The sequence below is a fragment of the Oikopleura dioica genome, chromosome 2 (genome assembly GCF_907165135.1).
Source record: "Oikopleura dioica chromosome 2, OKI2018_I68_1.0, whole genome shotgun sequence".
NCBI classification, from domain to species: Eukaryota; Metazoa; Chordata; class Appendicularia; order Copelata; family Oikopleuridae; genus Oikopleura; species Oikopleura dioica.
The window spans coordinates 10,501,465-10,517,881 of record NC_137292.1 but is presented as its reverse complement, the minus strand read 5'-3'; the positions used below and the strand labels follow the sequence as shown (position 1 = coordinate 10,517,881).

Genomic DNA, 16,417 nt, shown 5'->3' with positions numbered 1-16,417 from the left:
TGCCAGAGCAATTTTAGATTTTTCGAGTTCTTTTTTCAATTGAAAATTCATCTCGTACGGCTGTCTATTCCAAAAATATGCTCGAATGTATAATGATCCGGGTGAGGTTCACAATTTCACAGTTAAAACTTACTTTTCCATCTGTTCTACTATGGTGTTTGCCATGCTTTCTATCCATCCACCACTTTCGCTGAAGGTCTACATAGATTTATTTTTTCTTGAGAAACGTCAAGTGTGCATATCCATATTTTAAGCTTGTACGACTGAAATAACAATCAGACCCAGTCCTTAATTCCAAGACTCAAGTGGCCAAAGATCAACCCATCGATCAGTAAAATAACAAGTATGATGATTTTCGCTGCGATCGTATTCATTTTCTCTTTAGCAGCAACTTCTAACTACGTATGGAAATTACCGAAGTCCACTTTAAATACAGTTAAAGTGGTCTCGAAAGTGTAATAAAATTCTCTCGGCGGATAATTGGCATTACCTGACTGAGAGTTGATGATGGTTATTGCTCGGGTCACATGGAAACAAATAGCCTGTTGTCGGAATGCACTTATATTTAAATTGAAATTTTCATATTATGAAATTATAAAGTAATTTTAGAAATTAGTTGGCTTTCAAACATGTAACTGATTTATGACAATTTTAATGACAAATTTATAATCATTTTATTGTATTATTATTCTTTTGAAAAATATCATTTTATGTCATTATTGTTTACTTCTATGGATGCTTATTCAACCTTCCGAAACTTGATAATTCTTCGTCAATAAAATCGTAAGTCCTGTCGATAAAAATTTGTTGGTCAATATCTGTTTGGGATGCTCGACTGTGCCGTTCTCTTTATTCTCAGGGCCGGGATCGTTGGCGAAGTAAAGGAGATACAAGCGCTCTTGTTTAGCCGATGAATTATAGACTAAACCAGACTCATTGCAGAGAAAATCATCTCATTTGTTCAGCTCGTTCAGCACCTCGGGAGCATCAGAACTTCAACCCAAAAATTCCTTGTCAGCAGTTCATACCAAAGTAAACAAGCACGGAAAATATCCGCCCTGTTACTTAAAAATTCACTACTGAATCGATCAATGTTAGAAATGCATTATTGTCTCTGGAATTGGCTACCCAAACCATTAGAGGCAACGCTTTCATGCCTTATTTAAACAGAAAATATTAACTCCGAAAAATGTTCAAATTCAACCAAATATTCAATAATACGATATCTTAGACACGGTTAGACAGTGTTCATATCTTCGTTAAATTTATTATTATTTTCAGTTTGCTTTCGACGTACAACGACACTCATAAGACATGGGTTTCGTCCTTGGTGATTTCAAATAAGCTGAAATCAACAAAAAGGACGAGTGTGTTTTAGTATCAAAATCATGTTTTTGGATTTTTTAGAGAAGAGCGTTTTGGCAGAGGTTGAGTAGCAGTTATTCTATATTTTGAAAACATGTCTGGAAAGATAGACTAAATGGAAAGGATAAAAATTGGGTTGCAAAAGGAACATCAATTATGACGCGGTTGTCATTGCCTTTCGCAGTGCTGTTACGGAGACAGCCGCGCCTGGAGCAGTGAGCTTGAGCACTTTTGTAATTGCGGCAATGGCCTCGTCAGCCAGGTCCTGTTCATCGGTTGAAGTCTCTTGAAAGCTTTTACCGGACAATCGTAGAATTTGTTGGCGGCTGTTAGGAAGGGTCTTCACTTCATAAGTCAAAGATTTTTCCGAGAATGTGTGTACTCGGTATGATTACGTTAGAGAAAGTTGACGACCCTTTCCTAAGTTTAGGAATAACATCAGCAATGTAATCCAAAAGGCTCTGAATGTTTTCGACACGTTCAGATGCACCAGGTTTAAACGCATCCAAGAAGCTGATGTCGATGCCAAGGTCCTTGAGGGTTTCAAGCTGATCCGCCTTTGGCTCGTGATAAGTCAATTCATCAAGCACTAAATTAACGATAAAGTAAAAGTTTTTATAACCATTCTTATTTGACTCTATCCGTACATTCTTTCTCCGCGTTTTCATTGCCCAAACTTGACTTTGCTAGATAGTCAGTGATCGTGAATTCATCAGCATTAGCGATCTTTTCGAGGTCTTCTCGAAATGGGTCTTTTCGTGTGCCTATCATCATATCCGTCATTTCTTTGTCTAGTGTTGCATTTCGGGAGTCGAAGACCGGTGCAAATGAAGAATACGGTCCGTAACTCATGTAACTTTTCAGGAAGGCTCGGTCTTCAATCGTTCGAGTTTTCTTTGTAAATTCTGCAGCACCATGAACGCGGCCTGTGATATCAGCAAGCGTCATTGGTCGCCCATCCATGTTATATACAGTAGGTTGAGCATCTGCTTGTAGAATGTTGAGTCTTGTTTCGCCAGGCGCAAGTGGAGATCCAACGTTTTGCTCAATCGCCATGGACATTTGAGAGGAGCTAAATTCAAGGCTTGAATCATTAATAAGTTAAAACAAACATACAAATATTCATCCTCTTGTTCATCTTTCGGCGAGATTGGAAGCTCCGTATCGATCTGGTTACCGACGAGAATATCGCGAAGCTGGCGTTTGGGGAGTTCTTCGTCGATTCCTATTTCCTCGCAATAGTCTGAAGAAATTATTTGACTCTCAATCGAGAATATTTTCTTACCAAGAAGATTTCGATAAGCTGTGATCTTGTAGGCAAACTGGTCGAATTTCAGCGCAAACTTGTGACGAATCGTGTTTGATGGAAAGAAGTCTGTCTGACACTTGCAGACCTTCAAGAAATGACTAGATTCTTAATTCGGGAGACCAATTATTACCTTGGAAACTGCCTGACGAAACTGATGAATATTGAAAAAGCACATTTTATTCACTTTATCCGCTACATTTGTCATGTCATAGTGGGCATTGAAAGGGTAGTTTGGATAAAGAAGAGAACATGGTTTCTGATGAAGGAAATTGGTCGGGTCCTAAAACATATAGTTTCCTAGCGAATGCATTTTCTTTATAACCTTGACTTTGAGCTTTGACAAAATATGTAGTAAAATCTCCCGCACTCGTTTTCGCCGATCCATATCGCTAACAAAGTCATCGGTTGGCATCGGCCTTGCCATCTTTTGAAGAGCCACTTTTGACTTGAGCTGTTCAGTCTCCGAGTGATCTCGTTGCATTCTTTTGCTTCTGGCTTTCCGAGACTTTCACTGGCATCGGAAATTCGCCGCTTTGGCTTTCTACCTGGCCTTGATGACGAGCGAGAAGGTGTGTCTCGCCTCGACATTCTAGTAGAAGAAGATATGAAAAGAATGGTAAGGGATAAGAAATTTATTGAAGAAAAAGGAATGATTGCTGGAAGAAAGAAAAGACAGAGTGAATTTTCAAACGTAAAATTTGCGATTCACAAATGGTGAAAAAGAGTTCGACTACTCCTTCATGGCGACTATGGTCTTTTGAAGACTGAGAGCGATTTGATTCGTAATGTGTTTGCTATCGTAGCGAGCATAGTGACTGAGAGCGGGAGTGACTCGAACGAGGTTTTCCCAGGCCTCCCAGTCTGATGAGCGGATGCGATCTTCGCTCTTCATGTGCAGGAGGTTTAGCAAGTGGCTGAAGTAGTTGTTTTAGAGAGAGAACTTGCTGTATTTCTAAGGTAGTTATTAGCCTCTAATAACCGAAAAGAGATTGACTAAGAGTACCAGAGTGCTGTTCTCAAGATGTTAATTTGTAACGACATATCGACTGGCGCTTCTAAGTTCGCTGCGTCCCCTTGGTAGATCGACTCAGCAGGTGTAAACGTTGTAGATTTTTGGCGCTGCTTTGCTCGAATTAATATTGGATTGTACGCAGTTTCGACAGGAGCGAGTTCCACAGTTCTAAGGCGACGATTTCCTGCTGCAAGTGCAGTTGCAAGAGCATCCTTAGAAGTGGTTGAGCTTTTATGTTAATAATTAATAATGATAATCTCAAAAATCTTTATTTGGTCATTTCAAATGAATAAGATAACAAATATTAAAAGAAACCAGGCCTTAGATTTGATAAAATGCGGTGAGAAGAGGGGAATATCTGGCGCATCGGAAATTAGCCACGGGTGTTGCATCACTTCTTCAATATTCATCCTCTTCTCTGGATCGACCACAAGTAGCCTAAATAATAATATGAATAGTTAAAGATGCCAAAAAATCTCTTTAATAAGCTTTCGACAAAAGCCTGAAGTGTTTTCATTGGGAATTCCTAAAGATTCTACGCTTGATATCAAACTTGCCAAAAAAGCGTCTTCTTTAAATATAAAGTGATTGATTTACCCTTTTATAAGATCTTTCGCATTGTCCGAGACCATCTCCCATTCTCTATCTGGGAATTCAAACTCTGCATTTGCAATTCTCTTCTTCATGACTTTATCGATCCCCTTTCTCGCCGCCTGGGCTGGATAGAACGGTGGATAACCCCCGAGCATAATATAAATTATAACACCCAGGGACCAGATATCACAGGACTTGGAGTAGGTATAGGCTTTGTCGCGCTTGTAGCAGGGCTGCCCAATCGGATCGGAATCCGATCGGAAATCCGATCCAATCGGAATCGGATCGGTAATCGGTCGGATCGGATGAGGAAATTTTTTTCATGTCCGATCGGGAAAATCGGATCGGAATTTCCGATCGGAAAATTCGGATCCCCGTCGGATCGAACCACTAAAAAGCTACCAAAAATGACGCCAGGGACTAAATTCACATAGGCCAGGGACATAATTCCATAGGCCAGGGACTTTATTCACATAGGTTTTTTTTTCTAGACTTAATTTTTCTTTATTCTGCTCCAAATTGGTGGAGGTGTGAGTCGAGATATTTCAATTCTCTCTTTTGCACCAAGTTGGGGAGGGTCTGTAGTGTATTAAATAAGCTTTTGGTGTCAACACCATTACTGGCGGTGGAGTGATCAGCTGCTCAAAAATACACTAAAATCATAGGAAAAAATCTTGATGACGTCATTAATCCACCACCAACACTGGTGTTTCCGCCAAACATGTCAAGAGTGTTTGATATTGATGAAAGGAACACCCCTAAGTGATGAAATTGCAGATCTATAGACTGTAAGCATTTTCAATTTTATTTTGTCCCCAACGACCAGTCTGAAATTCCGGATTCATGACGTCATAGGAAGTCAAAATTGATCCACCATTTTGCAGCAGTTTAAAAATACCTGTTTCTACTGTTGCCATGAACACTATTGAAAAAACTGCCACTTTTTGAAAATTGAAAATCTTCCTTGATTTTTCCGATCGGAAAATTTTCCGATCGGACATGTTTCCGATCGGAATTGGAAAATCCGATCGGATGAGGTTCGGATCGGATCGGATCGGAATCGGATCGCCGAGACCAAGATTTTTTGTCCGATTGGGCAGCCCTGCTTGTAGCGTTTCTGGGCTTCGAGAACTTGCGGTGACGCGTAATAAGGGGTGAATTGAGGAGTAGCGAGGTCATTGTTGTCGATCTTCGCGAAGCCAAAATCGCACACTTTTAAAACAGCGTCTTCGGTTTTATCGACGTAGAGAAGGTTTTCTGGCTTGAGATCACGATGCGCGACATTATGGACAACATGAAGATGATAGACAGCTTGTACAATTTGTTTTGTTGCTTTGACTGCTTCTCTTTCCGTAAAATGATGATGATCAGCAATGCGTTGAAAAAGCTCACCACCTTTCATTTTCTCCATAATAAGAATGAGCTTTGCTGTGGCATCAGATTCGCCCGGAAACTAATGTGAATTGTTATTCAGAATCAAGGCAGAGAATGTACTTTTAACTCATTGCAGAATACTTCGTGAAGCTGAACGACGTTTTCGTGGCCCATTACTGTTGAGTGCATTTCTACTTCTGCCCGAGCTCGTGGACGATCCCGAATCACCTAAAAATCATCATTTTCAGAAACCGCTATTCGAAAAGGCTCACTTTGACAGCGTAATCATCACCGGTGGATCTACTCTTCGCACTCCTGACAGACCCGTTCATTCCACAACCAAGTCTCTCTCCCCAATCAACCATGTATTCATCCGAAACCGATTCATTTGAAATAAACATTTTTCCTAAAAGGTGTAATAAAGCCTCTGCATTCACCTTGTTTTTGCTTTTCAAAGATTAGGTCTAGTAGTTTTTGCGGAATACTCAGGAATAACTGCAAATTACAGATAGGTAAGATAGTGTCACTAATAGTTGAACGTAAAGTATCACAATGTTAAAAAACTTGAAGGCTACAAAACATAAATATATTGTTTAATAAGTTGGATCAGTTTTCTCTATAAACATAACATAACGAGTACACAGAGAAGAGGGCGTAAATTTATGTACAGTAAATAAACATTGAAGACAGATTTTGAAGTTGGCTCTTTCAAATATAAAAGTAAGGAAAATGAACTTAAATAAGTAGAGTTAAGAAAAAATTGTCAAGTCTAGTTTTGGTGTTAGTTATAGAGATCGTTGAGGATTTCGGATTGGTATCCATCCTGGGCGCGCTCCTCATCCTTGATATCAACAGTTTTTAGTCGTTTTAATCGTCGCCGCTAGAATTTTGCATAAGTTTTGATGAATTCAAATTAATTCAGTTGAGGCTTTGATTTCGTCTAAGTTTGGGTACCCTTGGAGGACGACGCAATCTTGATGCTGCGGCATTTTCTTTCAGGAGAACTTTGGACTGGATTTTCCGAAGAAGAGACATTTTCATTTCGGGAGAGTGACTCCGATTTGCTAGAAGTTTTTAGTTTATCTTACAAGCCCGATATTTCTTACGATCTGCCATCGATTTGGCTGAGGACATGGCGGAGTAATCTCCAAGATTGTCATCGGACGAGTTCGAAGAATTAATCATGAACGGCCGGTTTCTATTTCGAGATGAGCGCCCTGGGGAATGCAGACTAACAACGTTGAGTGATGGTGGAGGTGTTCTGGGAGAGTCTTCGGAAATATTTCCCGAATCCTTTGCGTGTGAGATATGCGACAGATTGAGTGGCTTCAGCGAACTTGAATAATAAGATTTATTTTTAAATATTTAAAAGGAATTTACGTTCGTCCATTTTTATTTTGCATGAGAGAATGAGCTGGCATGGATCCTCTTCTACTTGGCGAAGATGATTGAGGTCGAGGATCATTTGTCCACATGAGTGCTTGAAGATCACAACAACTTCTGGTCCGATTGATAACAGGAGCGTCAGATGTATCGGAAGCAGCATCAGTAACAGGCCGCACTGTATCTTCTATGATATCTTCCATGCTTTCTGACTCGCGAAGTGTTGATTCGCGGAACCGTAGATCTTCCAAATGACAAGACATTTCCGAGTCTCTTCTATTGCGACTCCCGTAGCTTGCGATTCTTTTTCTTTGGTGAGGTTTATTGATGGATATTCCAGAGGTACGTCGCAGAGCTCCGCACTCCCAGGATTATTGGACAAAGCAAGCACAAGATCACGGACTTTGCCAACTTCTTCAGAAAGTTCTTCTTATACTTGGTTTTACATAAGATGCTTATGAACCATAAGTAATGATTATTCGATTTAATATTTTCATATTAAAAACCAGTCCTATAGTCACTCTTAGTTGGCTGTCTCTTATTTCAACATCATCCAAATGCGATGAAATTTTTCTAAGCTTCTCCGCGTTCGTCTTTACTTGTTCCTCGAATCGCTTATTATCCTCACGTCTCTTCATCCGTTCGTAGTCATCGATAAGCTCTTCTTCCCAATCATGAAGATTTTCTTCTTCAAAATCTGCCAGAAAGAGTTTGAGCCCTCGATCAGCTTCGAATTTTCCTTTTGTTTTTGAGCAAAATATCTTGTCGATGAGCATTTTCAAATGGCTTATGAAAATAAAGGGTGGTGGGAAAATTGGATGCGCCTCGTACTGCATGATGACTTCGTATCGCTGGCAGGCCCATATTTGATGCGATTCCACTTTTACACGTGCGAAAGTGTTGTTGAATACAGCGATGAGTAGATTTATCAGCAAGATATTCGCAACGAGGAGATACAGTGTATTGAAAACAGGAACAACCCAAGCACCTGGGTTTACACCTGGGATGAGATCGCCGGAATCGTCATAGTAAGGATCGATTTCGGGGGCATAAACCTCGCCATACAACATAAAATATGGCTTGTGAAAAACTCCCCAAATAGTTTGCCAGGTTAGCGATTCACTTCTGTCGTGAATAATCGATTGTCTTGAAAGTCCAAAAGAGATCAAAACGACTGCAAGGATTGTTATAAAAGAGCTCATGTCAATGAGCATCTTTCCAGCCATGGTAATGTAAGGACCAATAGTTTTATGAACTGATAAGAATTTGAGAATGCGAATCCACCAAAGAACAACTGATGTGACACAGAGAACGCGGCCATATGCAAGTTCTTCGTATGCTTTGCGAAGTTCATCAGATGAGTTCTTGCTAACCGCCCGCTCGTAGAATTCTCCACAGGATGTTTCATTTCCGCCAAGCGTTTCTTTATCCGTAAACACTTGTAGACGAAGTCCAAAGCCAAATAGAAAAGTGATTATTGCGAAGGTTTCAAGTAAATTCCAAAATTTTGAATGCCAGTGCCGAAATTTTGACCAAACTCCACGCGAAGTCGAAATTGATATTGAACGGATGTTTTCAATTGCAAAAGTGACAACATAAGATACCACAAACCATTCAACATCAGGAATAGTCCATGGGCACATTCTGACCAGAACTGTATAACTGATCGAAAGAATGAACACAACGTACATAATAATATTGAACCAATATTTCGTTATTGGTGCGTTGAAGTACTCGTAGATCTTTCGCGTGAGTCCAAGATCGTTTGATCCTGGCGTTTCTGGCGTCAGGACCATTTTTGACGTGAAGATTGGCTCAGGAGGATGCTCTTGCGTAGCCGACGGCTCCAAAAGAAAATGAACCTTTTGATCTGCGTCTTTTGTCGATTGAGTACCATTTGATCCTCGAATACACCCTCGGCTAAATTGGTCACGTCTGGCACCAGCACTCGTCACCAAAGAGCTTTTTTCTTCTGAAGCGATGTTACGTGAGCCGAATCGCTTTTCTTCATCTGAACTATTGAAACAATTTAAGAATATTTGGCTATATGAAATGGTACCTAGATGTGGACGAAGTGGATGACGTGGTCGAGGTTTCATTGTGTCTGGTTGAAAAGCCATGATCATCTTCGCACTCGTCTAGATATTCCTGAAGAGTCTTTGGGATTTCTCTCAGCTGCTCGGACGTTTTGAACTTGATGAATTGTATGACATTACGAAATGAAGGAAATGGATGAAGAATGGTTGTGAAGAGCGGCCATAGGGTAACCAGAGATATTGGAACCTTTATATTGGAATTTCTTCTTATATCCAGCGCTCCCATCCATAAATCAGTGATGATGTTCTGTACACAAGGATGCGCAATCAGGTCGCGATGCTGCGCGAGAACTGCTAAAGAAAGGCAAGTGTGACGAGACCAGGATTTTAACTCGTATGTCAGAAGTTGATAACACATCTTGTCGCTGTCTTTGTACCCAAGTTTAAGAATGTCAAGGGCCTTTTGTTTGAACTGATCCGAGTATAGTCTCATTGTTTCAATTTCTTCTTGATTCAGATCATCGTCGTCAGCTTCTTGTGCCATCCGTCTGTATAGTTTCATAGCTATGAGAGCTTTGGCCATGGCTTCTTCGCCCTTTTGCCACATGAAGATTGCCATTTCTTGTCGCTTCATAAGCACTGCCCAGATGAGAAGCTCATGAAAAGGGTTCTTGAAGTTTTCATTGTTAGAAGTCTGAGACTCTGTTTGCTTGTAATATAAATGGAACTTCTTTCGTGTGTAGTTTGACCGGTATGTTCCGCCCATAAGCCCTTCAATGACCAGACCGATTTGAATGAGATTAATTCTTCTTGCGCCCTTTGGCACTCTCTTCTCTCGCGAAACATCGTCAAGTAAATATTTCAAATGCTGTGGAAGGTAATCAGGTTTATCCGCATTGTAAAGATCCTCTAGACGCTTTATTGTGAGAAACTTGTGCATAGACACACCATGGTCCATGAAAAGCTTCACAAATTCCACTTTATCATTAACAAGTGCTTCCTCCAGCCGCTTTCTCAGTGAGCCAACTGGGAAATTTTTCGCGTACGGAAATGCGAAGACATGACTTCGCGCTATGTCAGGTCGATCCCAAGACATAGCCATTTTCAGCCAGTTATCGGGGTCCGTCTTCTTTTTCTCTGCGCTAGTTGAAAATAACGATGTGAGAATCGCGTAGTCCAAGTTTCGGGTCGCTACGTTGTCAGTTCCATGCAAATCCATCCAAAAAATTTTGATGAGGCGCTTGAAAGACATCATCCTAGTCAAATTCAAAATCGTTCCCCTGTTGAACTGATCCGCATTCTTGTGCGAAGTGAGAAGTTCTTCCATTTGAGCGCGATTCTCCTTTGATATATCGCCCTTGCTATCTGACAAGTGATACGCATACGCAATCAGATCAGCAGCGTTGCGTATAGATTCATTCTTCTGTGCGGGAACACATACTACGACTGGAATTCCTTCCATCACTTTCTTCAATACTGTTTCTAAAGTTGTCCGGTCGCCCTCAATGATCAAACAAACCATCGGGACGTTATGTTTCTTCACAAGCTCTTTTTCGATCGCTCGGCGAAAGCGTATCTCCGTCCTCCATTTTCCCACTGAGCCATTATCAACCATGAGAAAGTGAGTGTGCGCGGCGTTGAGAACTGCTCCCTTAGAAAGCGGGTCGGCCATGGTTTGATAAGGGACCGCCCCGGTCTTGAGTTTATCGTCGTTTTGTAAATCGTCGCGATTGTCTACTACTCCCCATGGCATTACTCCAATGGCCGAAACTCGACCACGAGCGTAGAGTTGATGCTCGGTCAGCGCTTGACCTACAAGTTCGCCGATTCCACCTTCGCTTGACAGCCCAATCGACATGATCCAAGCGTCTGTCGTTCGCGTCGCCTTGATCAACCCAGATATCAATAGCTGCCGCTGGCCTGCTGTCAGATCCAACCGCTTTTCAGAGCCATGAACAGTGATGACGAGTTTTGGCAGCTCCATTTGCCACTCTTTTGTTAACAAACGATGAACATTCGCTCCGCTAGTGCTATCCGACAGTCTTATAAATTGCGCCTTGTCTCCTTCTCCTGTTCCTTGGAATTCCAGAGTGCCAACGGCATTTGTTCGGAATTCTTTCGTATTCATCCGTACACTCCACTCGGCTTGCTCCTCTGATTTCCAGTGGAGCGACACAAAAGCAGATTGATCTCCCTGCAAATCTTTGTAAATATTGGTACTAACAGTGTCATTTTAGTTACCTGTATATGATATTTATGCGCGCGACCGCAACTACAACGATGGATGTCTCCGGAAGGTGAGGGAACAAATTTAACACACTCTCTCTGCTTGAAAACGTTATAGACCCAGTCACTCGCTGCGGGAGCGCGGTGAGAGCGATTTCGATTGTGCCGCCGATTACTCCTGGGAGAGAAACTGTGAGGTTATTGACGTAAAGGAAGAATTTAAAATGTAAGCTAAATGTCTGATAGACAGACGGACGAAGAGATATTAGTGGGTTTCCAGACAAGTTCAATCATTTTTAAAGAACTTTCGGAAAGGAGTCTATCTAATGATGATTCAATGATGCAACTTTTTTGGGAGGTTTCATCTTTGATTGAATTTAAATTTATTAATTTTTAATTATTTTAGTGCTAACTGTATAACGAAGTGCTCTCAGAAAGGGTTAGCTCTAATACCACAGATTGAACTTACGCCATATATTCCGAAAAAGCAAGGATCTCGATATGGTAGAATAACGTCTTGGATAAAGTAATGTTTTAGACAGTTTAACGCTCTAGCAGTTACCTGAAGGGAGTGCTTTCCCCAAAAGAGTAATCCATGGCGAGTTACGTCCAACTGAACTCGGCTACAGACGGACGCCGTATTTGCTGCGATAATTTTTAATATTCTAGAGACAGTGGTGAGCAAGGAGCTTTCCTAGCCTAGGAAAGAGTAGTCGGGAAATTCTCCTGACGTCTGCGATTCAGAAGGTTTCTCTGCCTCCGAGGCGGAAGCTGATTCCCACGTAGCGAGGATCCAAATGGACTGCAACTGGCAGCTTGTGCATAATAAGCCAGCCGAGTGAGCTGAATTTCTCCGCTTTTTAGTCACTGAAAAGTATAATATTAAATACCTGACTTTGTTGGCGATCGTTAGACCGGGAATTGACAAGGTTCTCTGCATACAGGTACGATCAGCCAACAAAATCACCTTCTAAAGAATTCAGTCTTTTGCGCTCTAGTAATTTTACATGAATTTGAATTTGAAATGAATTGGTTGTACCATATTTGTAATATCAATAATAATGTAAGAGCATTATGGTGAGATATGTGAAAGACTCTCTGGTAATTATTTATGAATATGGGTTAGATTTCGTCGTAGCACGAATTGATGACTTCATCGTAATCGGAAGGTGAGGAGGATTCGGCCGCTGCAGGTTGCTCGTCGTCGATGATGATCCAAGAGTTGGAAGGTGAGGAAGACTTGGGAGTAGACAGTGAGGAAGTTGAAAGTGCGGAAGTTATAATTGGGATCGTGAATTGTGCTGAACAGGTATTTTTAGGATAACGAACTGTTTTTGATTAACTTTACTCACATTGGCTTGAAGTGGAACTTTCTGTTGAGTTTTCTTCGTCAACCTTAAAACAGGCTTTGTTTATTGCTTCGGCAATCTCTTGTGCGTTTATTTCTCTCTGGTTAATATCTGTCGTCGATTTTCCAATAATCGGTAATTGTTTCTCTGCGTCTTGGGAAACAGGGCTCTCGTGCGGAGGAATGCAGGGAATATCGTTTTTCTCTTTCTTTTTCTTCTTGATTTGCGGTTTTATTTTACGTTCGATGATAAGTGTGTCTGTGTCTAGCGGGGTGGGACTGGGAGTGTTCAACTTTGAACGCTCTTTTTCGCCCTCATTGATTTGCCCCGCTTTCTCGTCTTTTTCGGTGCTCTCATTGATGAAAATCTCATCGTCGAAAATCTCTCGTCGTATCTCGCGCGATAAGCTCTCTGTCACTTGCTACAAGGAAATTCTTTAGAGGATTGCAACCAGTAGCTTCCGCTGCTCGTTAACTTCGAAATTAATAAAAAATGACGTCGCAAAGTTTACAGAAGAAAGTTCAAAGAGCAACTGATCTGAGTCAGAAATCTGGAATGATCCTTTTACCTTGACTTTATTGAACACAGGCTGTTTCGATTTGGAAACCTGTCTCTTGATCTGCGAGAAAAAGCCGCGCGCAGCACTGAAAGCTTTATCCAAATCGACCGTTTCTGATTCTTCGATTCTGGGCTTGGGTTCCGGTCGATGGACAGATTTCCGAGCGGCGATTGATTTCATCGCCTTTCCACCAGAAATAACGATAAATTCGGAGCCACCGTAGCCGCTCACGTTCTGGACTGACCCTGAGATACTGTAGAGTACTGGTGAATGGTCTGATTCAAGAATGTTTACAGCGCAAAGGGATGATTTCGTGTGGGATAGAATACGTGTAGAAAGATAGAGGAGATTGCCTGGTCGAAATCCAGACTAAAACACTCATATTTTAGACCGATTATCAGTGATTGATGATCGAGAATAGTACCAATGAGAGCTTAATGTTGAACATAATAAATATTCAAAATTCTCGCATCTCAGACTGCTTTTATATAAATCGATATACTCCGGAGTCCGGTCGCAACTGGTTCGGTAACCGTAAAATCACCTGATAACCCATTGTTGTTTCCCAGAGTGCGTCGCCTTCTTGGTTTATCATTCTGATACAACCGCTTGTGTCGGTGAAAATGACATTAGCGCTGCGATCGAAACAGGCTCCGGTGATTGTGGCGGAGAATTGAGGCACTTCGGCGATGATTTCAACAGGCTCATTTCTTTTTGAGAGGAGAATAGATTCTCAATTCAACTTTACTAACAGTTGCTTCTTAATTACTTACCATTTGTACAGATAAGAATATCATAAGACAGGTTCATCTCCAATTGAACAACATGAGATTTGACATGGGAAAGTTTTCGACTCCGAAATCCAGCGGAAGTCAATTCTCCATAGTAAATCACCTGCGCCGAGCACCAGGTAAAGCAACTCTTCTGAATCGAAATACAATCGGCAACAGTTTTTAGCGGAGTCGTTTTCGGAGCTCTGAAAATAGATGAGAATTGATCGTTTTCAATTTTAAAATTCAAAAATGCAAACTAACCGAAGCAACGACCCAAGCTCCGGCAACTGGGTTAAATAAAGCCCGTTCTTCGTTGAAAGCAATAGGTTTGTCTCAAGTCCAGCTTGGGAAGCATCTATTTTCAAAATTGGCGAATTAAATTTGAGGCGTTTTGTGGAAGGCGCCCCGCTAGCAAGACATTCGCCCAGGCCATCCTCTTCGACAAAAAGCAAATCTCCGAGACTAGTGCCGTAGAACGTCTTTCCTTTGTATTGTTTGCAGCAAATCAGCGTCCCGTTAGGGAGCCCGGGCACGATTGTCAGCGACATCCCATTCTTGAAAGGTTGAAAATAAGCTTCAGTAATGTCGGTAATACATGTTGTTAAATTAAATCCAGGAAAATTAACGTTTGTGCAAATTTATGAACTTATCGGAAGGCGCGACTAGAATCGACCATTGTCGATGCGAATTCTTCTGCGTTTTCTTGATAATAAAATCTTGCTTGAGCATTTCTTCGCTCCAGTATTTAATGATCTTCTCAGCTGGCTCCTTGTCAATCTCACTTTGCGGCGTTTCCTCAATCAATCTTCTTTCTACGTGTGGAGGAGTCCTAAAAAATCTCTGCCTAGCGTTTAAATGGACTAAAACGTACCCATAAGGGACGATAAGTTCTATTTTGACGGTCATCTCAGCCTGGGGCGGGAAAGGGCGGCCCGACGCTATTCGGTTCTCGTATTGTTGAACGACTTGGCGGACGCAGCGAGCCAGAAACTGATCATCCTCGTGAGCTCTTAACTCAATTTAAATCAAATCAATTCAAAAGGGACTTTATGACCACTTCTCCAGTGGAGAAATAAAGTTTGCCCTAGTTCCTTATTTACGAGTCGCAAATTCCTGACACGCCTATTTTCAGACAATCAAGTAAATACGCAATTTAATTATCGACTGACTATTTTCAGTTATAAATTTTACCTGACAGAAGCAGCGGCATAATTAGGAGCCTTCTTCTTCTCCATTTCCTCTCTCCTCTTCTCCGCCTTTTCAATCTTTTGCCCTTTGTCCGTGATCAACTCGATTCTCCCTTCGCGATTTGTATGGGTGGAGATTCTCCCGTAGTCACCTCTCTTGATTGCCTTCGCCAGATCTTCAGATTTCTTGTATTCCTTCATCATGTGTCGTTCTTCTTGCTTGTGGCTCATGATGTGGTGGCGCTTTCCTTCTCGCATGGCGATTTTCGAACGACGGGATTTTTTCAGAAAACATTGCGTTACGGAAAGATTTCTTACTGTATTTGGTTTTCAGTTATTTCAAGTACAAAAATAGATTATTTAGCAAAAACCAGTAGCTGAATAAAAATTGATCTGCGCCAATCTCACCAAAGAGCTCATCCTTTTCTCTTCGCAAGTTGGAGATTTCGTCCTTTTTGAATTTCTTTCCCGCTGGCTTTCTCAAGCGCGTCATATGATTGGCGCGGAGAATCTCCAGAGCGCTGTTCTCCTTGAATTCAGACGTTGACAAGACGCTTCGCAAGGTTAAATTTTATGGTTCCAGATTTGAAAACTGTCTGTTATCTTTGTTTATGCAGGACGTCAAAATCACAGCTATGTGATAATTATCAATAAGATTTCTTGTGTTCCAGTGAAAACATTTCATGTTTAAAATAGACAAGTTTATCCAGTAACTTTCTAGAATACAGCGATTATGTCTGAATACATACCTGTTTTTAGCTACGGCGGCCGGCACCCGGGTGGCCCGTTGGTTAGCGCCCAACGCTGCGACTCGCCGAAGCGCGAGTTCGACTCACGCCTCTGTCAGGTCTCCCTGACTCTCGACTCGAGACGATTGGGTTGCCCCACGTCACTGAACGGGGAAACCCGGCTACTCAAAAAACTCGCTCCTGTAGAGTGGAGTTTCTCGGAGCTAAGTCCCCGAGTTTTTTTGTCTATCACCGCTGCTGATTTCATAAAATACCTACATAATATTTGCATGCGTTATTTACGTATATTTATCGTTTATATGATATAAATTGTATCGTCGATAGTGGCAAACAATCAGAAGCTCATTGTTTAAAGAATGGAACGCGCGTGATTGGCGTTTCCTTGCCAGTGTGTGCCCAAAAGGAAAGAATAAAAGTACGCCGAGAAAAAAGCTCAAACCGAGACAGTGGATAAGCGGTTTGATCGGGTTCGATTTTTTTATCCCTTACAGATGGAGCTTT

General features: G+C 41.5%; 6 protein-coding genes across 6 annotated transcripts; all 6 read right to left on the bottom strand.

Annotated features, from left to right (window-relative positions):
- Positions 1 to 1,382: 1,382 nt before the first annotated feature.
- LOC145698578 (uncharacterized) lies at positions 1,383 to 3,265 on the bottom strand. Its single transcript, XM_081775787.1, has 7 exons — positions 2,997 to 3,265; positions 2,805 to 2,954; positions 2,651 to 2,759; positions 2,482 to 2,608; positions 2,013 to 2,437; positions 1,788 to 1,954; positions 1,383 to 1,693 (listed from the first exon to the last, which is right to left on the bottom strand). The coding sequence occupies exons 1-7, from the start codon at positions 3,153 to 3,155 to the stop codon at positions 1,520 to 1,522; spliced, it is 1,311 nt and encodes a 436-aa protein (XP_081631913.1). The 5' UTR covers positions 3,156 to 3,265; the 3' UTR covers positions 1,383 to 1,519.
- Positions 3,266 to 3,297: 32 nt separating this feature from the next.
- LOC145698584 (MAP kinase-activated protein kinase 5-like) lies at positions 3,298 to 5,063 on the bottom strand. Its single transcript, XM_081775792.1, has 4 exons — positions 4,284 to 5,063; positions 4,007 to 4,124; positions 3,678 to 3,898; positions 3,298 to 3,588 (listed from the first exon to the last, which is right to left on the bottom strand). The coding sequence occupies exons 1-4, from the start codon at positions 4,433 to 4,435 to the stop codon at positions 3,405 to 3,407; spliced, it is 675 nt and encodes a 224-aa protein (XP_081631918.1). The 5' UTR covers positions 4,436 to 5,063; the 3' UTR covers positions 3,298 to 3,404.
- Positions 5,060 to 6,055, bottom strand: LOC145698211 (MAP kinase-activated protein kinase 5-like). The gene is made up of 4 exons (XM_081775414.1): positions 5,927 to 6,055; positions 5,775 to 5,882; positions 5,356 to 5,733; positions 5,060 to 5,107 (listed from the first exon to the last, which is right to left on the bottom strand). Exons 1-4 carry the CDS (start codon positions 6,053 to 6,055, stop codon positions 5,060 to 5,062), a joined length of 663 nt encoding a protein of 220 aa, XP_081631540.1.
- A 42-nt stretch (positions 6,056 to 6,097) lies between these two features.
- LOC145700449 (uncharacterized) lies at positions 6,098 to 7,462 on the bottom strand. Its single transcript, XM_081777715.1, has 4 exons — positions 7,035 to 7,462; positions 6,761 to 6,990; positions 6,609 to 6,718; positions 6,098 to 6,534 (listed from the first exon to the last, which is right to left on the bottom strand). Exons 1-4 carry the CDS (start codon positions 7,298 to 7,300, stop codon positions 6,436 to 6,438), a joined length of 705 nt encoding a protein of 234 aa, XP_081633841.1. The 5' UTR covers positions 7,301 to 7,462; the 3' UTR covers positions 6,098 to 6,435.
- Positions 7,463 to 7,479: 17 nt separating this feature from the next.
- LOC145698210 (transient receptor potential cation channel subfamily M member 3-like) lies at positions 7,480 to 12,425 on the bottom strand. Its single transcript, XM_081775412.1, has 6 exons — positions 12,190 to 12,425; positions 11,862 to 12,142; positions 11,315 to 11,477; positions 9,097 to 11,267; positions 7,544 to 9,053; positions 7,480 to 7,491 (listed from the first exon to the last, which is right to left on the bottom strand). Exons 2-6 carry the CDS (start codon positions 11,894 to 11,896, stop codon positions 7,480 to 7,482), a joined length of 3,891 nt encoding a protein of 1,296 aa, XP_081631538.1. The 5' UTR covers positions 11,897 to 12,142; positions 12,190 to 12,425.
- A 2,135-nt stretch (positions 12,426 to 14,560) lies between these two features.
- Positions 14,561 to 15,629, bottom strand: LOC145700450 (uncharacterized). The gene is made up of 3 exons (XM_081777716.1): positions 15,172 to 15,629; positions 14,852 to 14,989; positions 14,561 to 14,809 (listed from the first exon to the last, which is right to left on the bottom strand). The coding sequence occupies exons 1-3, from the start codon at positions 15,423 to 15,425 to the stop codon at positions 14,602 to 14,604; spliced, it is 600 nt and encodes a 199-aa protein (XP_081633842.1). The 5' UTR covers positions 15,426 to 15,629; the 3' UTR covers positions 14,561 to 14,601.
- Positions 15,630 to 16,417: the final 788 nt, after the last annotated feature.